Source organism: Arachis stenosperma, chromosome 5 (genome assembly GCF_014773155.1).
Source record: "Arachis stenosperma cultivar V10309 chromosome 5, arast.V10309.gnm1.PFL2, whole genome shotgun sequence".
NCBI classification, from domain to species: Eukaryota; Viridiplantae; Streptophyta; class Magnoliopsida; order Fabales; family Fabaceae; genus Arachis; species Arachis stenosperma.
In genome coordinates this window covers 137,297,780-137,324,170 of record NC_080381.1, presented here as the reverse complement: position 1 = coordinate 137,324,170, position 26,391 = coordinate 137,297,780, and the positions used below count along the sequence as shown (strand labels likewise).

Here is a 26,391-nt window from a genome sequence, read left to right as displayed (position 1 = left end):
CATACCTAATGGCTACAAGTTATGATTCTATCAACAGTATTACCTGTAGTAGATTATGTAATGAAAATATTTGGAAAATAAAGGCAAGAATTATAAGGTTATGGAAAGTTTCATCCAAATTTGACAAAAGTAAGACAACTTATCTAGAAATGGTTCTCATGAATGATAAGGTAGGTTGATTATTCTACATAATTTCTTCGAGTGATGCTAGGTCCAGTTTATAGATATTTTCTGTTCATATTTTAACTTTATTTGATAAGTAAACTCTTAGAGGAATCAACGACAGTGGGATTTAATAGAATTGTAAGTGCTAATAATTACGAAGCTTTAGACAAATCAACGACAGTGGGATCATAATTAAATTTTTTAAAAAAAGGACGATTTTAATACAAAAAAATACGTTAAGGATGATTTTAAATCGAAAGATACATCAGGGATAGGTTTGATTCTGACCCTGAACGTGAGGACCAAAATAATACTTATCCCCTTATTTAATTACGAAATGATATTATATGTTACTTTTATATTGTTAATTAAATTTTAGTTACTACACAAATATTATATTTTAGGTAATTGTATATTTTTTTATTATTTTAAAAATTATTATATAATTTTAAGATCATTTAATTTTGTGTATTTTTTTAAAAGTATTGTCATTATTGAAGAGTAACTAATGTTTGTGATAGTCTAAAATTGAGAAATAAAATACAAAATATTAATATACTAAGTTTTCAAAGTATAAATCTTGAAGTAAATATATGTGATTATAATTAATGATCATAATTAAAAATTTTTATTTTAATGATAAGTATTGTTACGAAGCTTTAGACAAATGCCTCAGAGACATCTTAAGGTGTTCAGATTCGTACAATGCTCATTTGCCATTTGGAGGTAAAGTTGTTGTTCTCGGAGGAGATTTTAGACAAATTTTACCTGTGATTCCCAGAGGCTCAAGGCAAGATATAATTCAGTCTTCTATTAATTCTTCATATTTGTGGCATAATTGGAAGGTTCTGAAGCTTATAAAAAAACATGAGATTGTCACTGGGTGAAAACAACAACATACAAGAACTCAGAAATTTTACAGAATGGCTACTCAAAATTGGTGATGATTTGGCTGGTGATACAACAGATGGTGAATCGATCGTTCATATACCATATGACATTTTGGTTAAGAACTCTAAGACAGCTTTGGATGACCTCATTGATTTCGTGTATCCATATATGTTATCCAATTTATCCGTTGAAAATTATTTCAAGGATAGAGCAATTCTTGCACCAACTTTGAATTGTGTCACTGATGTCAACAAGATGACTGCAGGGTTACCTGGACAAGAAAGAGTCTACTTAAGTTCAGACTCTGTGTGTGCTGAGGAGGGAAATATGAAATTTGAGTTAGATGTTTTCTCGCCGGAGATTCTAAATGGAATAAATTATTCAAGTCTACCACCACACAAGTTGGTTCTGAAGGTTGGCGCTCCTGTTATGTTGCTGTGGAATATAAACCAAACTAATGGTTTGTGCAATGGAATGAGAATGCAAGTTAGAAGAATGGGAAATCATGTGATAGAATGCAAGACTTTAACTGGTAACAAAGTTGGAAGTATTGTTCTTATTCCAAGACTGAATCTAATTCCAAATAATGAAACATTGCCGGTCAGGTTTTAAAGAAGACAATTCCCAATTATCATGTCATTTGCAATGACAATAAATAAGTCTCAGGGACAAACTCTATCGAAAGTTGAAATTTACCTTCCAAGGCCAATTTTCACCCATGGTCAATTGTATGTTGCGTTATCAAGGGTAACGAGTAAAGACGGTCTGTGAGTGCTGTTGCAAGATCATGGACACTTGGAAGATAACTGCATGATGAATGTGGTATATAGAGAAGTTTTTGAGAGCTTATAATGAAAAGGTAATAACAAAATGACTTGCTAAATCTATTAATTTATTAAAATTAATTACTATCAATCAAAAAAATTTATAAATTCTAGGAAATAATGGATGAATTTTTATTGTACATTAATAGTTTGAGAATATTAAAATTATCATAAAAATTCGTATTATCTTATTCTCCTGATAAACAATTTTATAATTACGTTAACAATATAATTTTATATACTAACATTGATACAGTGTTGTTTCATGTATATATTTTGCAGGTATCAAAGGATAGCATTGAATTGTTAATCAATATGTTTATATTATTTATTGTTTATTACAGAACTTTCTGCGTTAGGATTCTTTATTAATTTTTTCTTCATTTTGAGCTGATTTTGATATGTTCTTACTTCACAGTAAACCAACATATAGAACTTTGTTGGTGGATTTAAGTATTACTAGATTATTTATGGTCATATTGAGTATATATGTCTGATTTATTAAACAAAGTAGATTAAATAACTATTTTATAGTTAATACAATTAACACTATATTAAGAAAAGAAAAACAACGCATACAATTTTTTTATTAATTAAGTTATTATAATTAAAATTAATTTTAACACAGCAACTTAAATTTTTCTTTTCAATCTTATCACGTGCATGGCACGGATAATTATACTTGTATTGGTATTGCTGGTGATGACGACAATAATGATGGAGGAGAAAGAAAAAAAGAAATGAAGAGATCAAAGAAATTCAAATAAAAAAGAAACAGGAAGAAGAGGAGGAGGAAGAGATGAATGTGGTAGTATAATGGTGGTGATGATGACGATAATAAAAAAAAGAGGAAGAAAAAGGAGGAAGAGGAAGAGGAGAAAGAAGAAGACGAAACCGGCAGCGTAAACTAAATGACTTAGATGAAATTGTTTAGATATGTAGCGGAACTCAAAAAGAAACTACTATGATAACTGATAATATCTGGTATAACACCAACTCTTTTAACAACAAACTAACACATCATTAGATAAGGTTTTTTTTTCTGAAATAAATTAAAAAAATATTTATTTCCAGACACACATTCTTTGAACTTTAATTGTTTAGATACGATTTTTTTTTATTCAAGGCAAGTTCGACGCATCTCCAGCAAACTCCATAATATTAATAGAACTTAACTTCAAATTCTCAAAAATATCTGGCTTACTCAAATTCTTAAACTTTGCAACAGATAATGACAATCATTATCATCGTCTCGAGAGTACATTAAGAGTACACAACAGTACATGGGAATAAGTCGTATTTTTATTGGAGAAATAATGGTTCTTTTAATTTGTAATGAAAAAAAATCTTATTAAATCTGGAGACATGATATTGGTTACTATTGCCGCTGATAATGTTAAAGAAGACATGTTTGTCTGTGTATTTTGTGTACTTTTATGTATTTTTTGAGACGATGATAATGACTTAAAAATTTGAGTTTCGTTATCAGATAAGTTTTGGAGAGAATTAGAGTAAAATTCATTGAAATTTGACGAACTCTATAAAATTATAGAAGTTGGCCAAAACTAAACGAACTCATCGTAAAAAATGTTTTTTAAAAATTAAAATTCAAATAACATATTTTTAAAAATAATATATTTTTTTATTTTTAAAAAAAATTCCATTAGATAATGGTCCCAAAAGGCATTAGTTTTGTTGGAATAGAATTAAGAGGGATACTTTCATCATGTGAAATTATTAACACATAATTCCAGTTGCTATTAATATTTGGGTGAAATATCTTTGTCCAAAATGCGACCTGTACAATATTCACAAGCCATGAGTATGGACATCATGATTAAAATATATAATATAGAGTAAAGTATTGTTTTTATCTCTAATATTTGTGGTAAATTTTAAAAGGAAAAGTATAGGGTACCAACATATTATCTGTCAACTTTTGCCAACTCTTATTTATATTTGTGTTTCATGGAAGTGTGTTCGTAGATGTGTCTAGTAATTAAGGTAACGTTTGTTTTCGGGACAGGACACGGAGACATGGCTCAGGATTTGGTGATCCAGGAACCTTTGGACCACTTAGTGGTCCAAGTAGAAAACATGTTTTTTAAGATTTTTTAACAACTGCTACATAGTCCTTTAACTAATTTTAATTATAAATTGACCCATATATTTTATATAATTATAAAAATAATTTTTTATTTTATAAATAATTAATTTATCATAAATCTATCATGTTCATTAACAATCAAATACAAAAACAATTTTTTGGCCATTACAATCGATTAAAATATTAAATTTGATTCGTGTCGTTCGCGAGGAATCATAAAATTGTGTTTTCTGCGAAAACCAATCGATTGGAATAATGAATCAATCGATTGGATTACAGTTTACCACTAAACAATCGATTGAAAATTGCCAAAAGCATGGTTTTCGCATAACTCAATCGATTGGTCATACGATCCAATTGATTGAACGATGAATAAAAATTGGATTTTTGTAATTCAATCGATTGTTTAGAATTTCCAATCGATTGAATGCTTCAAAACAACCTGAGTCTCACCAAATTCAATCGATTGAAATGATAATTCAATCGATTGGAACGCGATGTATTACGTCAGTCTTGTTTTCGTTTTTAAAAATTATCTTCTTATTCATCTATCTCATCTTTAAAATTCTATCTTCCTTTTTTAAGGTTTTATTTTGATTTAGATACTCTAATCTTATGTTTTCCTTAATATTAATATTATAAATTAGTGAATAATCCATCACCAATTATTCAATCCCACCATTAAAATCGTGTATCATTCTCTTTGTAAAAAATTTCATTGTTTTTCTTTCGAACATCCATCCATCTACTGAATATCTAATTTTTTTTATTTTTTATCCGTCTATTTAATATCCACTTTTTGTTCATCGTTAATTGACAATCACCCGTTGCAGTAATCAGCAAAAGTCCAATCAATTTTTTTCATTGTAGTGTTCAAAAAACAATCCATCGTTTTGATTACAAAATCGAGGTAAGTGATAGAATCTCTAATTTATAGTGAATAAGTTGCAGCTTACCATTTTTTTAACAAAAAAAATTTATAGTGAATAAGTTGCAGCTTACTATTTTTTTAACAAAAAAAATTTACAAAAAAATTATTCACTTACCATTTTTTGTACTAATTTATAGTGAATAAATTGCAGCTTGAGGATCACGATATTCGCATTACTCTGAAATCGGATCAACCATAAGAAGGCACAAATTATAGCGTCGGCCGATGATTTTTGGAAATTGCACACTAACCATAAGATGTAAAGATTATAGTAGTAATCTAGATAAAACTTAATACTTTGGTTATTGTCAATTTATTTGTTATGTTTGGTGGATGTACTTCTTTAGTTATTTTTCAATGACTTCTTAAATAGATATTTATCGTTTTGTGGCTTCTACAATTTTTCTCTATTTCTATGCAATTTATAGATACTTTAGTTTAAAAAACTCATATTATTTTGATGTAGTAATGTTATTTTCGTTTATTATTTCAACAACAATTGCATACAAATATTATGTCTTGTGAATTATATTTTATATTATTTAATTAATTTATAAATAAAAAAATTCCATGTCTTTTTATTTGTTTGCATTCTATTTTGGATTTTGCATCTTATAAAATTTGACCTCTCTATTTTAATTAATTTTATATATTGCTAATAGATAAAAAAATCTTGATAAGAGTAACCATAAGAACAATCAATCATGATTATTATATATTGCATTTGGAAAGAGAGACTTTTTTAAAACAACATAACGAAAAATCAAGAAGCAATAAATTAGAATAGCAAACCAGAAATTCAAATTACATAAAGAACAGCTTCTTCTTCTTCCCTTCCCCCTTCTTTTTCTTCCCTTCCCCTTTCAGACGAACAGAGACACTCTTTCTCTTTTTTTTTTTTCATTTTATAATTTTTTATTATGGGTAATTTGATCCAAAATTTTAACATCTAAGTAAAAAAGACAATTTCGTATACAAAAAAAAGATTAGAAACGAAAAAAATTTTAGCCTATACCTTAAGAACCAAAATCGTTCTTAACCCTTCATATTTCATAGGGACTTACTAAATACCTTTTAATTTTAATACTGTATGATATGAGATATAGAAATTCTTGGTTCGGCTAGAAAAACCAAGGTGAGACCACATAATGAAAAAATTCCGAGGGGAATGAAAAATTCATTACACATATTTTAATTGTAGAGAACATGTGGTAAATTGGATTTCCATTCTAGAGTTTCTTAGGTAACATAGAAAAATCAACCGTGCATATATTCACTTGGACTACAAACTATGCAATTACATCATTAGGGACAACTGGACAAGGAGCAATCAGATTTGAAAACAAACAAAGGTATGTGTCCTTGTATGTAACACCAAAAAATGTTAAACTATCAAAAAAGCCTAAGTGAGACTCCTAACTAGATTGGTATCTCAACATATAAGATATAAATTTTCTCCACTATTTAGTTGGCCATAAGAAGTGGAGGCAAATGAAAAACACTTGAAATGAAGAATGCAAAGAATCAGTATAAAATTCTGAGACAGCTTCCATCTTCAGAGATATGGTCTCTTGCATGCATAGAACTGTTGTTAAACCACTCTAGCCGCTACCAGCCCACAAGCCAGAGCTGCTCCAAACAAAGCATGTAACCTCACATAGAAGTACTTTGCCATGAAGACATTGCTTTTGTCCTGTAAGTAAATAACATAACCAAGGCTTAATACCAAACTCCAGGAATCATAAAAGGGTAACACAAAGTCTTGGACGTGCCTTATGATTTTCTTGCACAAATCTCACTACCAAGTTTCCAATTGGTAAGGTCAAGGCACAAAGGAACTAGAACCACCATAGTCATAGCAAGAGAGAAGACAAACAAATCATAAGCTCATAATGAGATGAGAAGATATCAGAAATTAAGTGTTTAGAGTTGCATACAATACTGGCTAGGGGAAGCGCCTTGCACAGACCGAAAGCAATCAAAAGAGCATAGAGTGCCATGACTGCCACTTTCACTACCTCTGCGCCTCTTGCAGTGCCTAGTCTAACCTGAAAGAGACAATGGGAAATCAAAATTATCCTAATCCGAATCCTAACCAGCAACAATACCTAACAAAATAAATCAATAACCAGCAACAATGAATCAAATTAACAATGAATTAACAAGTCAGCAAGTCAGCAATAAAGTAAACAATATCAATGAATCAACGATTTAGCCAAATCACATACCTGACTCGGTGGCTCGGGCTCCATATCTGACTTGAATCGGTGACTGGTGGGTGCTGTGTTGTGGGTGGCGACTGGCGAGGGTTGTGGCTCTGTTACTGCTGGGTGCGAGGTTGCGAGGTTCGGGCTCTGCTACTGCTGGGTGCGAGGAAGGAGGCTCGTGCTCTGCTATTGCTGGCGCTGGGTGCGAGCCTGCGAGGGACGAGGGTCGTGCGCTGTGTGCGAGCGTCGTTCAGGCTGTGGTGCGAGTGTCGTGCGCCACTGCAGAGAGGAGAGCGCGACGGTGAGAGGAGAGTGCGACGGTGAGAGGCTGAGACTGAGAGCTTTGGATTGGGGGTGGGAGGCGTGGGGTTAGGGCTCACTTCTGCTCAGTAATCGCGCTCAAGGGAATTGGGTTTGGCCGTTTGGGGGTGGGGTGGGGTGGGGGTGGGGGTGGGGGGAGTGGGTTGGTTTTTAAGGGTTTTTTTACTAAACCGGTTCGGTTTGGTTCGGTTAAGATTTTCCTGTTCAGAACCGAAAATCGAACCGAACCGCAAAAAAATGCAAAACACATTTTTTTGGTTTTTTTGTTTTCGGTTTTCGATTTTTTCATATTGGTTGGTCGGTTTAGTTCGGTCCGGATCGGTTTTGAACACCCCTAGTTTTTCTGATTCTGATTCTGAATGAGGAACGAAAGGGGGAAGGTTTTAGGGGAAGGGGGGTTGACGCGTTACGCGTTTGGTGTTGTTTTTAATCAGACCGGCGTCCTATTGTTGAACCGGTCAGAGAGCACAATCCGATCAAACCGGCCGGTTCAACAATTTTCAATGGTTTTCAATCTGACGATTTTAAATACTGAACCAGACCGTTTACATTGCCGGTTTGAGCGATTTTTTTACCCTTTTTCGCAAACCGATATTCAGTTGGCAATTATTTCATCTAAAGAGCATACGCACGACTATTGTAAGAATTATATATAATTTCATTAATATAGTGCAATAAAATAAATAAACACAACTATGGAACTGATTCATTCCGCAAAAATATTAAGTATATGGAGGTGGCTAATTATCACTATCTAACTCAGCCGTCGGTACTGAATATACGTCGCTATCATCTGAACCATTAGCTTCATCTTCAATAACATTGTTGTCAATGTCCTTTTGCCAAGGACATGTTGTCTTCTTATGTCCTTCCATTTGACAAACACTACAACGTTGCCGCTTCTTCCTAGATGGTTGTCCTGAGCCTACACCAATTTGATGAGCATACGGATTGCTACTTTTAGCTACACCTGAATGAGGTTAATTAGTGCCTTCGTTTGCAGCCTTGTAAGATGAGTACAATCCCATAATTAGGTCACGTGTCTCTTCATATCTCCCTGGTACTTTAGCAGCAACAGCAGCCAATTTTTTAGAAAATTCTATCAAGGCACTTTGGCGACTAATAATAACAGCATCCCTCGTGAACCCACTTGGATCAATGAGTGCTGACTTAACCTTTTTTGTCCATCTATCCAATACCAATGACCGGGGAATCTCACAAATGTCTTTGTCAACCATAACTTTCACAATATGTTCGTAGGGAATTCCAAATGACTCCATTCTTAAACAGGTACACATGAAGATCATTTCTTCTTGACAAAAATCAACAGTCCACATAAAATCGGGCCTCCCATGCTTACACATAATGTACTTTATGCAATCATCGTTATTCTCTATGTTTAGCACCCGCATTGATCCAGCTCTAGAAAAAAATGGCCGAAAGAAACGAAATATCTCATGAGTGTATAACTCAGCAGCATATCTCTCTAGCAGCTCTATACAAGTCTGCATAACGGGCACCCCACGTGTAGATTCATAATCAGCATTAAATTCTTTAAAGCGCAAGTGTGCAACACACCTTTGAAAATGCTCTACGAAACTTGTCAAATCATGCCGCGACCCCACATACCTTGCAACAACTGAGTGTAAACCTTCACATCTTGAGGTAGTTCTAAAGCCAGCAAAGAATTTTCCTCTTATATATGCAGTAGCCCACATATGCTTCTCTTCGTACATGTTGATCACCCACGGCTTATCCTCAAGGCCAAATTCTTCAATAAGCTGAACCCACTTACGCTTAAACACGGAAATCTCGTAGTCTCCCAACATAATTTTTTGGAATTTAGATGTAAACGATGGACTTCCAACATTGCTAGTTGCATTTCGAATAAGGTGCCAAGCGCATAATCTATGTCTGACTTCGGAAAATACAACTCTGACTGCATTCCTAATCGCCATGGCCCTATCAGTTATTATTGAGGTCGGGGTCTTATCCTTCATTGCAAACATGAGCTGACGCAGGAGCCAAATATATGTATCAGTAGTTTCGTCCACAACTAACGCAGCAGCAAAAATAATTATTTGGTTGTGGTGGTTAACCCCGCTGAATATGACTAATGGACAACTATACTTGTTCTTCTCGTACGTAGCATCAAAAGCAATAACATCCCCGAAGAGTCGGTAGTCTAGTTGGCTAATCCCATCAGACCAGAACAAGTTACGTAACAAACCTCTTGAATCATGACATGCCTTGAAATATAATTGTGGATCCTTCAACCGCATAGCCTCCAACTTCTTCAACACTCGTGCTGCATCACCAGGAATTTGACGCCTTTGCCGAGCAATCTCATTGTACATATCTCTGGGACCATAGCCAACAAATTCATACCCGCCTGCTTGACTAGCTAGAAGACCAAATATCTGTGAAGTGCTAATCCCTGACTTTAGCATGTTCATCATTTGCATAATATCTGCCTCTGACATTTTTCTATGGGCAGGCAACATAGCACTGAATTGTGTATCCAATAGATCATTGTTGTGTTTGTCAGAGAAATAAAAGATATGCCACCTTCCAGTTTCTGGTACAAATTTAACATCCATTCGGGCTTCACATCCAGTTCTTGTTTCCAATCTAGGCTCCTTCTTCCTTTTTTTCCATCGTGTAATATTTCTCCATCCTGAATCCTTGCCTATGACATACAAACTTTTGTTTGTATACCTCGCCAGTACTATTCTTGAAGGTCTTGCTCTTCCTTGCACTAAAGCTCTTCGACTTTGAGTACTTCATATAAAAATCAAATGCAAGCTGCAAAGTAGAAAAGTGGTATTTGCCAATTTTCTCCGCAAAATTCTCACTAAATTTCAAAGTTGTAATGTCTTGCACGGAGTCAACCGCATAAGCGGCTTCAAGGATATCTTCTGACATATCAGATTCAGAAAAAAACGCTCCCTCAATAAATTCATCTCTGAAATCTTGTTCGAATTCATTCTGTTCATCCATCATATATTGGTCACTTACTAGCTCTTCTTGTTGGTTAAAGTCATTGTCCTCCTGGTATTGCTCATTCATCTCAGTGTCCGTAAATATACCTGACATCTTAAAATGTCCAATGAAAAAAAAAATCAGTACACTCCATCTTATAACATTACATAAAATAGATAGATTCGTATATTGCTAGCAGGGACGGATCCAGAGATTTTAATGTTGAGGTGCCAATTTTTATATAATTTTTTTTAATCTATAAAATAATTAACATATAGTTATTGGAGTTAGTTTTTTAATAGATTTATTAAGATACATATAATTATAATTTTTTCCAATAATTTTATTTTTAATATGATAATTACATAAATAAAATATAACTTTAACAATTGTACATTACAAATTTATAAAATACCATATAATTTATAACGGGATTTGCTAAAAATGATCCCATATCTTATTAATTAAAATTCATTCTTTCAAAAGTTTTAAAAAAATTTGAAAATAAATTATAAATTATTAATTAATTGAAAGACACGGTACCATTGTAGAATACAAGATATACGATATCTTTATAAAATTTTTCTTTTACCAATGTGAATTTAGAAGAAGAATTAATATTTTTTACAAGAAAATAATATCTACAGTATATAATGTGATTACCAAAGCATAACTACTTAAGTTATTATTAATATAAAAATATGAATGTTAAATATATTAATATAAAAAAACAAATGATTTTTAAAAAAATAAATATAAAAATTATTATATAAAAACTAATTTGAAAGGTACAAAGACTTGATGGTATGATATTAAATTAGTTAGGTAAAAATATTAATGAATTAACAATTAAGACATAAATCTATTACATAGTGAAAAATAATACATATAAAACTATTAAATTACCTAATATTTGTTTTTATTTTTTAAACACAAATCGTATATATAAGTATAATTTCTTAAAATTTTGGGGGGTCCAGGCCACTACTCGCCCCCTCTAGGTCCGTCCCTGATTGCTAGCTAATTAGTAATAAAAAATAATAACATCTATTTTCTTTTTAGTAATTCTCAATGTCTTGTCAGTTAATAAAAGATAAAAAAAACATTTTTTCATTACACAATCAATTTTACGAATAAAATATCGAAACGAATAATTGGAAAATTAGAGATTCTATCCACTTACCTTGATTTTGTAATCAAAACGATGGATTATTTTCTGAACAATGAAAAAAATTGATTGGACCTTTACTGATTGCTGCAACGGTGATTGTCAATTAACGATGAACAAAAAATGGATATTACATAGACGGATAAAAAATAAAAAAATTAGATATTCAGTAGATGGATGGATGTTCGAAAGAAAAACAATAAAATTTTTTATAAAGAGAATGATACACGATTTTAATGGTGGGATTGAATAATTGGTGATGGATTATTCACCAATTTATAATATTAATATTAAGGAAAAGATAAGATTAGAGTATCTAAATCAAAATAAAACCTTAAAAAAGGAAGATAGAATTTTAAAGATGAGATAAATGAATAAGAAGATAATTTTTAAAAACGAAAACAAGACTGACGTAATACATCATGTTCCAATGGATTGAATTATCATTTCAATCGATTGAATTTGAACTCACACACACTACAATCGATTGAAATTGGCAAATTCATATTGTTTGGGTAAATTCAATCGATTGAGTCACAAAAGTAATCGATTGAATTTGGTGAGACTCAGGTTGTTTTGAAGCATTCAATCGATTGGAAATTCTAAACAATCGATTGAATTACAAAAATCCAATTTTTATGCATCGTTCAATCGATTAGATCGTATGACCAATCGATTGAGTTATGCGAAAACCATGCTTTTGGCAATTTTCAATCGATTGTTTAGTGGTAAACTGTAATCCAATCGATTGAGATATAATTCAATCGATTGATTCATTATTCCAATCGATTGGTTTTCGCAGAAAACACAATTTTATGATTCCTCCCGAACGACACGAATCAAATTTAATATTTTAATCGATTGTAATGGCCAAAAAATTGTTTTTGTATTTGATTGTTAATGAACATGATAGATTTATGATAAATTAATTATTTATAAAATAAAAAATTATTTTTATAATTATATAAAATATATGGGTCAATTTATAATTAAAATTAGTTAAAGAACTATGTAGCAGTTGTTAAAAAATCTTAAAAAACATGTTTTCTACTTGGACCACTAAGTAGTCCAAAGGTTCCTGGACCACCGAATCCTGAGCCCGGAGACATGGACAACACTTGTTTAAAAAGTGTTTGGAAGCAGAGACATGGACAGTGGACATATTGTCTCTGAGACATTTTTTTATACTTTTGTGTCCACTCTTTCACGAAGGACAATGATGGACACGGAATTTGGAAGAGTGGACACGGACAATTTTAAAAATTTTGTTTTCCTTTTTTTCCACTATTACCCCTTCTTATGTTCTCTGAAAAAAGTATCAATTTTAAAAATTTTCTTCCTGTTCTTTCTCTATCTCTTTCTTTCTCACGTACTCTCTCTTTTCTGTAGAATTTTTTATTGAGGGTACATAATTCTTTTCTTTTTATCGTTTTACTTCAGTACCATTTTAACCTTATATTATATTATTTGATTTGTAATAAAAATAATAACAAAAATAATTAATCTTGAAACTTTTGAAAGATAAATATTATCAAAAATAAAATTGATCTTTTAAAATGCTAAAAAATAATTTATAAATTGTAATTGATTTTATATAATTTAAAGAAAAATCAGTTTTTAGATAAAAAATTAGTTTTTTTTTAAATAAAAATAGATTTTTATATGCAAAAACTAATTATTTTTTCATGGATTTTTTTAAATTAATTTTTTATTTAAAATTAATTTGGCTTATTAACTTAAACAAAATTTTTTATTAATCAAACTCAAATTTATTTTTTTTTGTTAATCTTAACTATATGTATTCCTACATATTAATAATAAATTTTAAAATAAAATAATTATATTTATAAATTTTATTTTAATATAAATACTAATATATTTTTTTATTAAAATTTTTTGCTTCTTCAAATATTTTTTTCAAGTTCCATCTGTACTCTTACGTACTCTCATTTTTTATTAAATTAATTTGTATTGATGTAGAAAATTTGGAATCACAGGGCTATTTTAGTAAAACCATATAATATTTTATTCTTGTCCATGTGTATCCAAGCATAATACTAGACATTACATTAGTGTCTTGTCCATCATATTCAAACACAATACACAAAAAATAATTTTTAGTATCTCCGTCCTATTGTCTCCGTTTCAGTGTCATGTTTTGTCCTGTCTCTAAAAACAAACGTAGCCTAATATATTTTAAATACATATATAAAGAGACACATCCAAAAAATATATCTATAAAGACACTTCTATTAAACACAGTTATAAAAAAGATATTTTTATTAGACACATCCACAAACACACTTTCATGAAACACAATTATAAATAAGAGTTGGCAAAAGTTGGCAGATATGTTGTTGGTAACGTAGCGGAACCGATTTTAAAATTGTCTTTGACGTTCTTTAGTGACTAAGTTGTGTTTAAATCGTCTTATTTAAATTCCTAACGTTTTAAAAAATAATCGAATAACTATGTATCGTAAAAAATTAATATTATTGAAAGATAAAATTAAAATTTATTACTATATATAGTTTTTGTTCCAACATTTTCGTCGTATTTAAATTCTTAACGTTTTAAAATTTTTCAATTTTGTCTCACCGTCAAGTTTGTTAACAAATTCCTAATGCAGGATAATATTGAGCCAATTTTAAAATGTTTGAGACTTAAATAGGACGATTTAGTGTGTATTTGGGCTGAACGTTTGTCAAACTAGAGTTTGAATAAAATTGATTTTGTAAAATTAATTCTGGTAAGAGTGAGTTTATGTCAACCTTACATGATTTATGTTTGACAATTTTATATTAAAATTAATTTTGATAAAATGAATATTGTTTGGATAATATTAGTTAAAATCACTTTTAGATAAATAATTAATTAATTATTTAAAAATATAATATTAAATTATAATGTTATTTTTTAAATATATTTAATTTTTTTATATTTTTTTTAGTATATTTTTTATATAATATTTTTTATAGTACTCTATTTTAGTATGTTATAAATTTTTATTATTATAATAAAATTAATATTTTTTATTAAATTAAAAATAACATAAAAATTGACATCTTTTAAGTATTGTTTTTATAATAAAAATTAATATTTATTTATTAAATTATAAATAACATAAAATAACATATTTTAATATTCTTGGTCAATACTCTCAATAATCTTATTTTTATTATTATTTCATGTTCTAACTTTTTATTAGTTATATTTTTATTATTTATTTATAATTAATTTTTTATTTAATTTATTATTTTTAATAGAAACAATAATACATATTATAAAAAATTAGAATAATAAACCGTACACAAAAATTACAATAATAAATTTTACAATATCAAACAAAAAAATATTCTATAATTATTTTAATACTTTTAGTATTCTTTTATTTAGTATTATTTTGGACGATAAAATTTTATTACTTATGATTTTATTACTATGTATGATCAATTTTTTATTTACTTTGTCCTTTTTAATAAAATTAATAATTCATATTATATGAAAATTATATTAAAAAATTTAATAAAAAAATAAAAAATCAACATACAAAAGAAAGTATTAAAAATGATAAAAAATTATGGAGAAAATTATTAAAGCCAATTATGACTAGCAACAAATGTAAAGGATGTTAAGTAAACGCAGAAACTACAATTTCTTGCTTCGAGTGAACGTGTTTTTAGCATGCAAAATCCGCGTTTAAAGACCAGCATTCAAAGCACTTAAATGCACTTTTATCCTCTCTAACGTGTTTGCCAAACACACCTTTAAACATTAGGAAGAACTTTAAGAAACATTGAGGACAAAAACAATACTTTACTCTATAATACATACTAGCTAAGAGTATTGATGTACAGAGCAACCTAAAAGATTTACGGTAATGCTAGGAAAAAAAATAGACAGAATTTGCCTTGTTTTATATTAATTAATTGTCACAATAATTAATGAATGTTAAATAAGGTAAATTATGGTTATTTTTTGTTAATTTTCTTTGGTTATCAAATATTTTCAAAAATTTTATCATTAATGGTTTTTAAATGCCAATTTGATTTATGATATTGAATTTATCTAGCTGATTCCACCTAAAAGGAAGAGGTAGGTTCGGGTGCTGTTCTATACCACATAGAGCCAAAGTTATTCCTTGAGAAATTTGGGATCAACAATTAACATTTTGATTAGGAAAAATTTAAAAAGCCAACAATTTTTATATTTTTTGACCAACACTTAACCATCAAAAGAAGAGGGAGTGATTTCTTATCATTAGATGTAATCTCACACCATTAAAAACATTATTGATGGTCAATTAATGGTTACAAAATACAAAAGTTGTTGTCCCCTAACATTCCTCTTTTGATTATGTGGGGAAGTAAGTGTTTAAGAATAAACATAGCTACTAAGAAGTCTCCTTTATAACATAAAATCTTAGAAGCTTCAAATTAGTAAGGGGGAACTATGCATTACATCAATATCAGACTGAACCGGTAGAGAGTTGAAAACATTATAAGATTAAGTTTTTAGTTTTTACCCTAATTAATTTGTAAATGGATAAATAAATGGCGAAATGCTGGAAAATGGATGCATGACGTATTATGCACAAATGTAGAGTTGTCGTTGTCAGAACCCTAAAAACATAACCTACGTTTTGGGTAAGACGAAGACCAAGAAAGTGAAGTGATGAGCGGATAATTTGTATGCTTTTTGGCATTGTTTTTAGTATGTTTTTAGTATCATTTAGTTAGTTTTTAGTATATTTTTATTAGTTTTTAATTAAAATTCACTTTTCTGGACTTTACTATGAGTTTGTGTATTTTTCTGTGATTTCAGGTATTTTCTGACTGAAATTGAGGGTCCTGAGCAAAAATCTGATCCAGAGACTGAAAAGGACTGCAGATGCTGTTGGATTCTGACCTCCCTGCATTCGAAGTGGATTTTTTGGAGCTACAGAAGCCCAATTGGTGCGCTCTCAACGGCATTGGAAAGTAGACATCCTGGGCTTTCCAGCAATATATAATAGTCCATACTTTGCCCAAGATTTGATGGCCCAAACCGGCGCTCAAAGTCACCTACAGAAATTCCAGCGTTAAACGCCGGAACTGGAATAAAATTTGGAGTTAAACGCCCAAACTGGCATGAAAGCTGGCGTTTAACTCCAGAAAAGGTCTCTACACGAAATTCCTTCATTGCTCAGCCCAAGCACACACCAAGTGGGCCCGGAAGTGGATTTTTCTGTCATTTACTCAATTCTGTAAACCTTAGGACACTAGTTTACTACTTATAGGATCTTTTGACATTGTATCCGCACCTTATGACCCCATAACATTTTGTACACGTTTCTTTCCACAGTATGAGCCTCTAAACCCCATGGTTGGGGGTGAGGAGCTCTGCTGTGTCTTGATGGATTAATGCAATTACTACTGTTTCTCATTCAATCATGCTTGCTTCCATTCTAAGATAATACTTGTTCTCAATCCGGATGAATGTGATGATCAGTGACAATCATCATCATTCTCAACCATGAACATGTGCCTGACAACCACCTCTGTTCTACCTTAGATTAAGTAGTTATCTCTTGGATTCTTTTATCGGAATCTTCGTGGTATAAGCTAGACTGATGGCGGCATTCAAGAGAATCCGGAAGGTCTAAACCTTGTCTGTGGTATTCTGAGTAGGATTCAATGACTGAATGACTGTGACGTGCTTCAATCTCCTGAAGGCGGGGCGTTAGTGACAGACGCCAAAAGAATCACTGGATTCTACTCCGGTCTGATTGAGAACCGACATATGGAATGCCGTGCCGTGACAGGGCATTAGGAATCGTTCCAATGAGAGGATGGGAGGTAGCCACTGACAACGGTGAAACCCTACACACAGCTTGCCATGGAAGGAGACTTGCGTGTTTGATGAAGAAGACAGTAGGAAAGCAGAGATTCAGAAGATGGAGCATCTCCAAACCTCAACCTATTCCCCATTACTGCAAAACAAGTAACCATTTCATGTTCTTTTGCTTTTCACAATCAATCCTGATAATCTCTGATATCCTGACTAAGATTTACAAGATAACCATAGCTTGATTCAAGCCGACAATCTCCGTGGGATCGACCCTTGCTCACGCAAGGTATTACTTGGACGACCCAGTGCACTTGCTGGTTAGTTGTGCGGGATTGCAAAAGTGTTATTGCAATTTCGTGCACCAAGTTTTTGGCGCCGTTGCCGGGGATTGTTCGAGTTTGGACAACTGACGGCTTGTCTTGTTGCTTAGATTAGGACTGTTTTATTTTTGTTGGTTTAGAGTCTTTTAGTTGAGTCTAGTCTCATATTTTAAGTTTGGTGTCAATTGCATGCTGTTGTTTTTCTTTTGATTTTCGAATTTTTCTTGTTCTTAGTCCCTTTTTTTTTTTTTTGATTCACAAAAGTTCTAAGTTTGGTGTCCTCTTTGTGTTTTTCCTTTAAAATTTTCGAAAAGATTAGTGTTTGATTTTCTAAAATTTTAAGTTTGGTGTCATTTTGTGTTTTTCTCTTTCCTCTTTTTAAAAATCAAATCTTTTTCATAAAAATTTTTCAATCATATCTTCTTAATTGCTGTTTTCAAAATCTTTTTAATTCACTAATTGATTCAGTTCTCAATTTGCTTTGATCTTATTTTATTTTTCTTTTTTTTTATTTTTATTTTCGAATTTTATTTTTATTTTCCTTTTGTTTTATTTTATTGAATTTTATTTTTTTTTCGGTTATTTCAAAAAAAAAATAAAAATAAAAAATAAAAACAAACAAAATTTATCTCTTTGGAATTATTATCATTTCCCTTTTGTCCATCATGGACTTAAGTGGAATTAATCAGTCCAAAAGGACTCTGGGGTCATATGCTAACCCCATTACAGCTGCATATGGGAGTAGCATCTGTATACCTCCCATCAAAGCAAGCAGCTTTGAGCTAAATCCTCAACTCATTATCATAGTGCAGCAAAATTGCCAGTATTCCGGTCTTCCACAGGAAGAACCTACTGAGTTTCTGGCACAGTTCTTACAAATTGCTGACACAGTACATGATAAAGAGGTAGATCAGGATGTCTACAGACTATTACTGTTTCCATTTGCTGTAAAAGATCAAGCTAAAAGGTGGTTAAATAACCAACCTACAGCAAGCATAAAGACATGGAAACAGTTATCAGACAAATTCCTGAATCATTTTTACCCTCCAAAAAGGATGACACAGCTAAGGCTGGACATCCAAGGCTTTAAACAAGAGGATAATGAATCCCTTTATAATGCCTGGGAGAGGTATAGAGGTATGCTAAGAAAATGTCCCTCTGAAATGTTTTCAGAGTGGGTACAGTTAGACATTTTCTACTATGGGCTTACAGAAAAAGCTCAGATGTCTTTAGACCACTCAGCTGGTGGATCTATACACATGAGAAAGACAATTGAAGAAGCTCAAGAGCTTATAGACACTGTTGCTAGAAACCAATACCTATATTCTAGCAATGAGTTCGTTCCAGAGAAGGAAGTCATGGCATTAGTCACTGACCCTAATCCTCAAGAACAGATGAATGAGCTTAATCAACAACTGCTCCTGATGACAGAACAGTTAGCAGAATTTAAAGAAATGCTCCATGATACTAAGGTTGCTAACAAGAGCATAGAACTGCAGTTGAATCAAGCAAAACAGCAAATATCTAAACAAATAACAGAAGAATGTCAAGCAGTTCAACTGAGGAGTGGGAAAACATTGAATGCCACTGCTCAAAAGAGCAAGAAGTCAATTAAGGAACAGTTGACAGAGGATGACCAAGCCACTGTTCAAAATCCCTCTGAGGACAGTAAGAGCCCAGAGAGGAATATTATTGGCGTTCAAACGCCAAAAAGGGAAGGAAAGTTGGCGTTAAACGCCCATTCCTTGCCCAATACTGGCGTTCAAACGCCAGAACAGGGAGGAAAGCTGGCGTTAAACGCCCATTCCCTGCCCAGTTCTGGCGTTCAAACGCCAGAAAAGGGGGAGAAGTTGGCGTTTAACGCCCAAACTTCATCCACTCCTGGCGTTCAAACGCCCAAGGAGAATCAGGCACCTGAGAGTTCTGATGATTATCCCCCTAACAAGGCCTCTTCAACCATTTCTGTAAGGAATAAACCTGCAGCATCTAAGGTTGAAGAATATCAAGCCAAGATGCCTTATCCTCAGAAACTCCGCAAAGCGGAACAGGATAAGCAATTTGCCCGCTTTGCAGACTATCTAAGGACTCTTGAAATAAAGATTCCGTTTGCAGAGGCACTTGAGCAAATACCCTCTTATGCTAAGTTCATGAAAGAGATCTTAAGCCATAAGAAGAATTGGAGAGAAACTGAAAAAGTGTTTCTCACTGAAGAATGCAGTGCAGTCATTTTGAAAAGCTTACCAGAAAAGCTTCAAGATCCTGGAAGCTTTATGATACCCTGCACATTAGAAGGCGCCTGCACCAAGATAGCCCTATGTGATCTTGGAGCAAGCATCAATCTAATACCTGCATCCACTATCAGAAAGCTTGGGTTGACTGGAGAAGTCAAACCAACCAGGATATGCCTCCAACTTGCTGATGGTTCCATTAAACACCCATCAGGCATAATAGAGGACATGATTGTCAAGGTTGGGCCATTTGCCTTTCCAACTGACTTTGTGGTGCTGGAAATGGAGGAGCACAAAAGTGCAACTCTCATTCTAGGAAGACCTTTCCTAGCAACTGGACGAACTCTCATTGATGTACATAAAGGGGAAGTAACCCTGAGAGTCAATGAGGATGAGTTCAAGTTGAATGCTGTGAAAGCTATGCAGCATCCAGACACACCAGAAGACTGCATGGACGTTGACATTATTGATTCTCTGGTAGAAGAGATCAATATGGCTGAAAGCCTAGAATCAGAGCTTGAGGACATCTTCAAGGATGCTCAACCTGATCAAGAAGAACTAGAGGAGGCAAAGGAATTTTCGAAAATTCCTCAGGAGGAGGATAAGCCTCCCAAGCCTGAACTCAAACCATTACCATCATCTTTGAAATATGCATTTCTGGGAGAGGGTGACACTTTTCCAGTGATTATAAGCTCTGCTTTAAATTCACAGGAAGAGGAAGCACTGATTCAAGTGCTAAGGACACACAAGACAGCTCTTGGGTGGTCCATAAGTGATCTTAAGGGCATTAGCCCAGCTAGATGCATGCACAAGATCCTGTTGGAGGATAATGCCAAACCAGTGGTTCAACCACAGAGGAGGCTAAATCCTGCCATGAAGGAGGTGGTGCAGAAAGAGGTCACTAAATTACTAGAGGCTGGGATTATTTATCCTATTTCTGATAGCCCCTGGGTGAGTCCTGTCCAAGTTGTTCCCAAAAAGGGAGGCATGACAGTGGTTCATAATGAAAAAAATGAACTGGTTCCTACAAGGACAGTCACAGGGTGGCGCATGTGTATTGACTACAGAAGACTCAATACAGCCACCAGAAAGGATCATTTTCCTTTACCATTCATAGACCAAATGCTAGAAAGACTAGCTGGTCATGATTACTACTGCTTTTTGGATGGCTACTCAGGCTACAACCAAATTGCAGTAGATCCTCAAGACCAAGAGAAAACAGCATTCACCTGCCCTTCAGGCGTGTTTGCCTATAGGAGAATGCCTTTTGGTCTGTGCAATGCACCTGCAACCTTCCAAAGGTGCATGCTCTCTATCTTCTCAGATATGGTAGAGAAATTTCTGGAAGTCTTCATGGATGACTTCTCAGTATATGGAGACTCATTTAGCTCCTGTCTTAACCACCTATCACTTGTCCTGAAAAGATGCCAAGAGACTAACCTGGTTTTAAACTGGGAGAAATGTCACTTTATGGTGACTGAAGGAATTGTCCTTGGGCACAAAATTTCAAGCAGGGGAATAGAGGTGGATAAGGCAAAGGTAGAGGTAATTGAAAAATTACCACCACCTGCCAATGTTAAGGCAATCAGAAGCTTTCTAGGACATGCAGGATTTTACAGAAGGTTTATCAAGGATTTTTCGAAAATTGCCAAACCTCTGAGTAATCTGCTAGCTGCTGACACTCCATTTATCTTTGATAATGAGTGTCTGCAGGCATTTGAGACCCTGAAAGCTAAGCTGGTCACAGCACCAGTTATCTCTGCACCAGATTGGGCATTACCATTTGAATTAATGTGTGATGCCAGTGATCATGCCATTGGTGCAGTGTTGGGACAGAGGCACAATAAACTTCTGCATGTCATTTATTATGCCAGCCGTGTTCTAAATGATGCACAGAAGAATTACACAACCACAGAAAAAGAATTACTTGCAGTGGTTTATGCCATTGACAAGTTTAGATCCTACCTAGTAGGATCCAAAGTGATTGTGTACACTGACCATGCTGCTCTTAAATACTTACTCACAAAGCAGGATTCAAAACCCAGGCTTATCAGATGGGTGTTGCTTCTGCAAGAGTTTGATATAGAAATAAGAGACAGAAAGGGGACAGAGAATCAGGTAGCTGATCATCTGTCCAGAATAGAGCCAGTAGTTGGGGCGTCCCTCCCTTCTACTGAGATTTCTGAGACTTTCCCAGATGAGCAATTATTTGCCATTCAGGAAGCTCCATGGTTTGCAGACATTGCAAACTATAAAGCTGTGAGGTTCATACCCAAAGAGTACAGTTACATGCAGAAAAAGAAATTAATTTCAGATGCCAAGTACTACCTTTGGGATGAACCATATCTCTTTAAGAGATGTGCTGACGGAGTGATCCGCAGGTGTGTACCCAGAGAAGAAGCACAGAGGATCCTATGGCACTGCCATGGATCACAGTATGGAGGACATTTTGGAAGTGAGCGAACAGCCACTAAAGTCCTCCAATGTGGCTTCTACTGGCCTACTCTCTATAAAGATTCCCGAGAGTTTGTGCGTAACTGTGACAGTTGCCAAAGAGCTGGTAACCTGCCTCATGGATATGCCATGCCTCAACAAGGGATATTAGAGATAGAGCTGTTTGATGTATGGGGAATTGACTTCATGGGGCCATTCCCACCATCATACTCAAACACTTACATTCTGGTGGCAGTGGACTATGTATCTAAGTGGGTAGAAGCAATTGCTACACCCACTAATGATACTAAGACCGTACTGAAATTCCTCCAGAAGAACATTTTCAGCAGATTTGGCGTTCCCAGAGTGCTAATCAGTGATGGGGGCACTCATTTCTGCAATAAACAGCTATACTCTGCTATGGTTAGATATGGAATCAGCCATAAAGTGGCAACTCCGTATCATCCACAGACAAATGGGCAAGCTGAAGTCTCTAACAGAGAGCTAAAAAGAATCCTAGAACGGACTGTGATGGCCCGAAGAAAGGATTGGGCAAAGAGCTTGGATGATGCTCTGTGGGCATACAGAACAGCATTCAAGACTCCTATAGGCACCTCTCCATACCAACTGGTGTATGGGAAGGCCTGTCATTTGCCTGTGGAACTGGAACATAAAGCCTACTGGGCAACCAGATTCCTAAACATGGATGCACAGTTAGCTGGTGAGAAAAGACTGCTCCAGCTAAATGAGCTAGAGGAGTTCAGACTTGATGAGCGGATAATTTGTATACTTTTTGGCATTGTTTTTAGTATGTTTTTGATATGATATAGTTAGTTTTTAGTATATTTTTATTAGTTTTTAGTTAAAATTCACTTTTCTGGACTTTACTATGAGTTTGTGTGTTTTTCTGTGATTTCAGGTATTTTCTGGCTGAAATTGAGGGACCTGAGCAAAAATCTGATCCAGAGACTCAAAAGGACTGCAGATGCTGTTGGATTCTGACCTCCCTGCACTCGAAGTGGATTTTCTAGAGCTACAGAAGCTCAATTGGCGCGCTCTCAACGGCGTTGGAAAGTAGACATCCTGGGCTTTCCAGCAATATATAATAGTCCATACTTTGCCCAAGATTTGATGGCCCAAACCGGCGTTCAAAGTCACCTCAAGAAATCCCAGCGTTAAACGCTGGAACTGGCACCCAAATGGGAGTTAAACGCCCAAACTGGCACTAAAGCTGGCGTTTAACTCCAAGAAGAGTCTCTACACGAAATTGCTTCATTGCTCAGCCCAAGCACACACCAAGTGGGCCCGGAAGAGGATTTTTATGTCATTTACTCATTTCTGTACACCCTAGGCTACTAGTTTCTTATAAGTAGGACCTTTTACTATTGTATAGGAATCTTTTGATCACTTTTAGATCTCTAGATCATCTTTGGACATTTTAGTTCATAGATCATTGGGAGGCTGGCCATTCGGCCATGCCTAGACCTTATGCTTATGTATTTTCAACGGTGGAGTTTCTACACACCATAGATTAAGGTGTGGAGCTCTGCTGTACCTCGAGTATTAATGCAATTACTATTGTTCTTTCATTCAAATTCCACTTGTTCTTTTACCAAGATATCACTTGTTCTTCAACATGATGAAGGTGATGATTGACACCCATCACCATTCTCACCCATGAATAAGGTGACTGACAACCATTCTTGTTCTACAAGCATCTGAGGCTTAGTGAATATCTCTTGGATTCCTGATTGCACGATGCATGGTTGATCGCCTGACAACCGAGTGCTCGCCTGACAAACGAGCCAACCATTCCGTGAGATCAGAGTCTTCGTGGTATAGGCAAGAACTGATGGCAGCATTCAAGAGAATCCGGAAGGTCTAACCTTGTCTGTGGTGTTCTGAGTAGGATTCAATGACTGAATGACTGTGACGTGCTTCAAACCTGTAACCCACTGGGCGTTAGTGACAGACGCAAAAGAGTTATTCTATTCCGGTAGGGGAGGGAACCAAACCGGTGATTGGCCGTACTGTGACAGAGTATTGTGCATTAGCTTTCACTGCGTGGATGGGAGGTAGCTGCTGACAACAGTGAGACCCTATACGAGCTTGCCATGGAAAGGAGTAAGAAGGGTTGGATGAAGACAGTAGGAAAGCAGAGAGACGGAAGGGAAGGCATCTTCATGCGCTTATCTGAAGTTCCTACCAATGAATTACATAAGTATCACTATCTTTATCTTTTATGTTATTTTCGTTCATCACCATATATATCTGAGTTTGCCTGACTAAGATTTACAAGATGACCATAGCTTGCTTCAATACTAACAATCTCCGTGGGATCGACCCTTACTCACGTAAGGTTTATTACTTGGACGACCCAGTGCACTTGCTGGTTAGTTGTGCGAAGTTGTGTAATGCCATGGTATTGAGCGCACCAAGTTTTTGGGGCCATTACCAGGGATTATGAGAGTTGTGAAAAAGTATAGTTCACAATTTCGTGCACCAAGTTTTTGGCGCCGTTGCCGGGGATTGTTCTAGTTTTGAGCAAGCCTTTGGTAACATCAGTGCCAAGATCCGGCAACAACATCAAATTTTTGGTGTTATTGCCCGGGATTGTTCAGGCTGGACAACTGACGGTTCATCTTGTTGCTTAGATTAGGTATTTTTTTCGAAATTCTTGAAGGTGAATTCTAGAGTTTCATGATGATTTGTTGAAATCTGGCTGGCTGAGAAGCCATGTCTAATCTGATTGGACCGAGATTTCAACTTATCACCACAAGAGCTTGTTGATTTCGTATCAATCTTGCTTTTGGAGCAGTGATTTGCTAAGGCTTGGCTGACCTTTGGTCATGTCTAGTGTTTTGGACCGAAGCTTTCTTTGGAAGCTTGGCTGGCTGAGAAGCCATGTCTAATTCCTGGACCGGAGTCTTAGACTAGCATTGCACTGATTCCTGGAATTCTCATTAGGAATTTTGATACCTTCTTTTTCCACTTAATTTTCGAAAAACACAAAAAAATTAAAAAAATTAAAAAAAAAATCATAAAATTCAAAAATATTTGCTGTTTCTTGCTTAAGTCTAGTGTCTCATCTTAAGTTTGGTGTCAAATGCATGTTTTTGTTATATTTTTCGAATTCATGCATATAGTTCTTTGTTTTGATCTTTGAATTCTTTTGGCTTGAGTGTTTATGTGTCTCATATAGTGTCAGTAGTATACAAACTGCTAAGTTTGGTGTCTTGCATGCATTGTTATTTGATTCTTGTTGCATTTTAATTATTAAAAATCCAAAAATATTTTTAATTTGTGTCTTTTCAAGTCAATGATACAAGGGATTGAAGATTCAGAACACACTGCAGAGGAATTATACAGAAAAAGCTGAGCATTCAAAAATGCCCAGTGAAGAAGGCAGACTGGCGTTTAAACGCCAGCCAGGGCACCTGGTTGGGCGTTTAACGCCCAAAAAGGTAGCATTTTGGGCGTTAAACGCCAGAATGTATACCATTCTGGGCGTTTAACGCCAGGATGGTGCTAGGGGGAAGATTTTGTTTTCAAATCAATTTTTTTCAAGTTTTTCAAAATCAAATCTTTTTCAAATCAAATCTTTTCAATCAAATGCTTTCAAAATTAATTTCTTTCCTTTTTCAAAGATACTTACTAACAATTAATGATTTGATTGAACATCTCAAATTTGTTGCCTTTTCTGTTGAGGAAGGTTTTATGTTTGAATCATATCTTTTCTTGTTAGGCAAGTCATTAATTTTTAAAATCATATCTTTTCAAATTGTTTTCAAATCATATCTTTTAAAATTGTTTTCAAATCATATCTTCTCAATCACATCTTTTTAAAACCATAACTTTTCAATCAAATCTTTTTAACCTCATCTTTTTCAAAATAGTTTTCAATCAAACCTTTTTGACTTCTAATTTCAAAATCTTTTTCAAAAATCACTTGATTTCTTTTTCACTTTTAATTTTCGAAAATTAT

General features: G+C 34.0%; 2 protein-coding genes across 2 annotated transcripts; one reads left to right on the top strand and one right to left on the bottom strand.

Moving 5' to 3' along the window:
- The first annotated feature begins 1,032 nt into the window (after positions 1-1,032).
- LOC130981495 (uncharacterized) lies at positions 1,033-1,668 on the top strand. Its single transcript, XM_057905088.1, has one exon. It carries the CDS (start codon positions 1,033-1,035, stop codon positions 1,666-1,668), a length of 636 nt encoding a protein of 211 aa, XP_057761071.1.
- A 6,518-nt stretch (positions 1,669-8,186) lies between these two features.
- Positions 8,187-10,046, bottom strand: LOC130981494 (protein FAR1-RELATED SEQUENCE 5-like). Its single transcript, XM_057905087.1, has 2 exons — positions 8,438-10,046; positions 8,187-8,371 (listed from the first exon to the last, which is right to left on the bottom strand). The coding sequence occupies exons 1-2, from the start codon at positions 10,044-10,046 to the stop codon at positions 8,187-8,189; spliced, it is 1,794 nt and encodes a 597-aa protein (XP_057761070.1).
- Between the last annotated feature and the right edge of the window lie 16,345 nt (positions 10,047-26,391).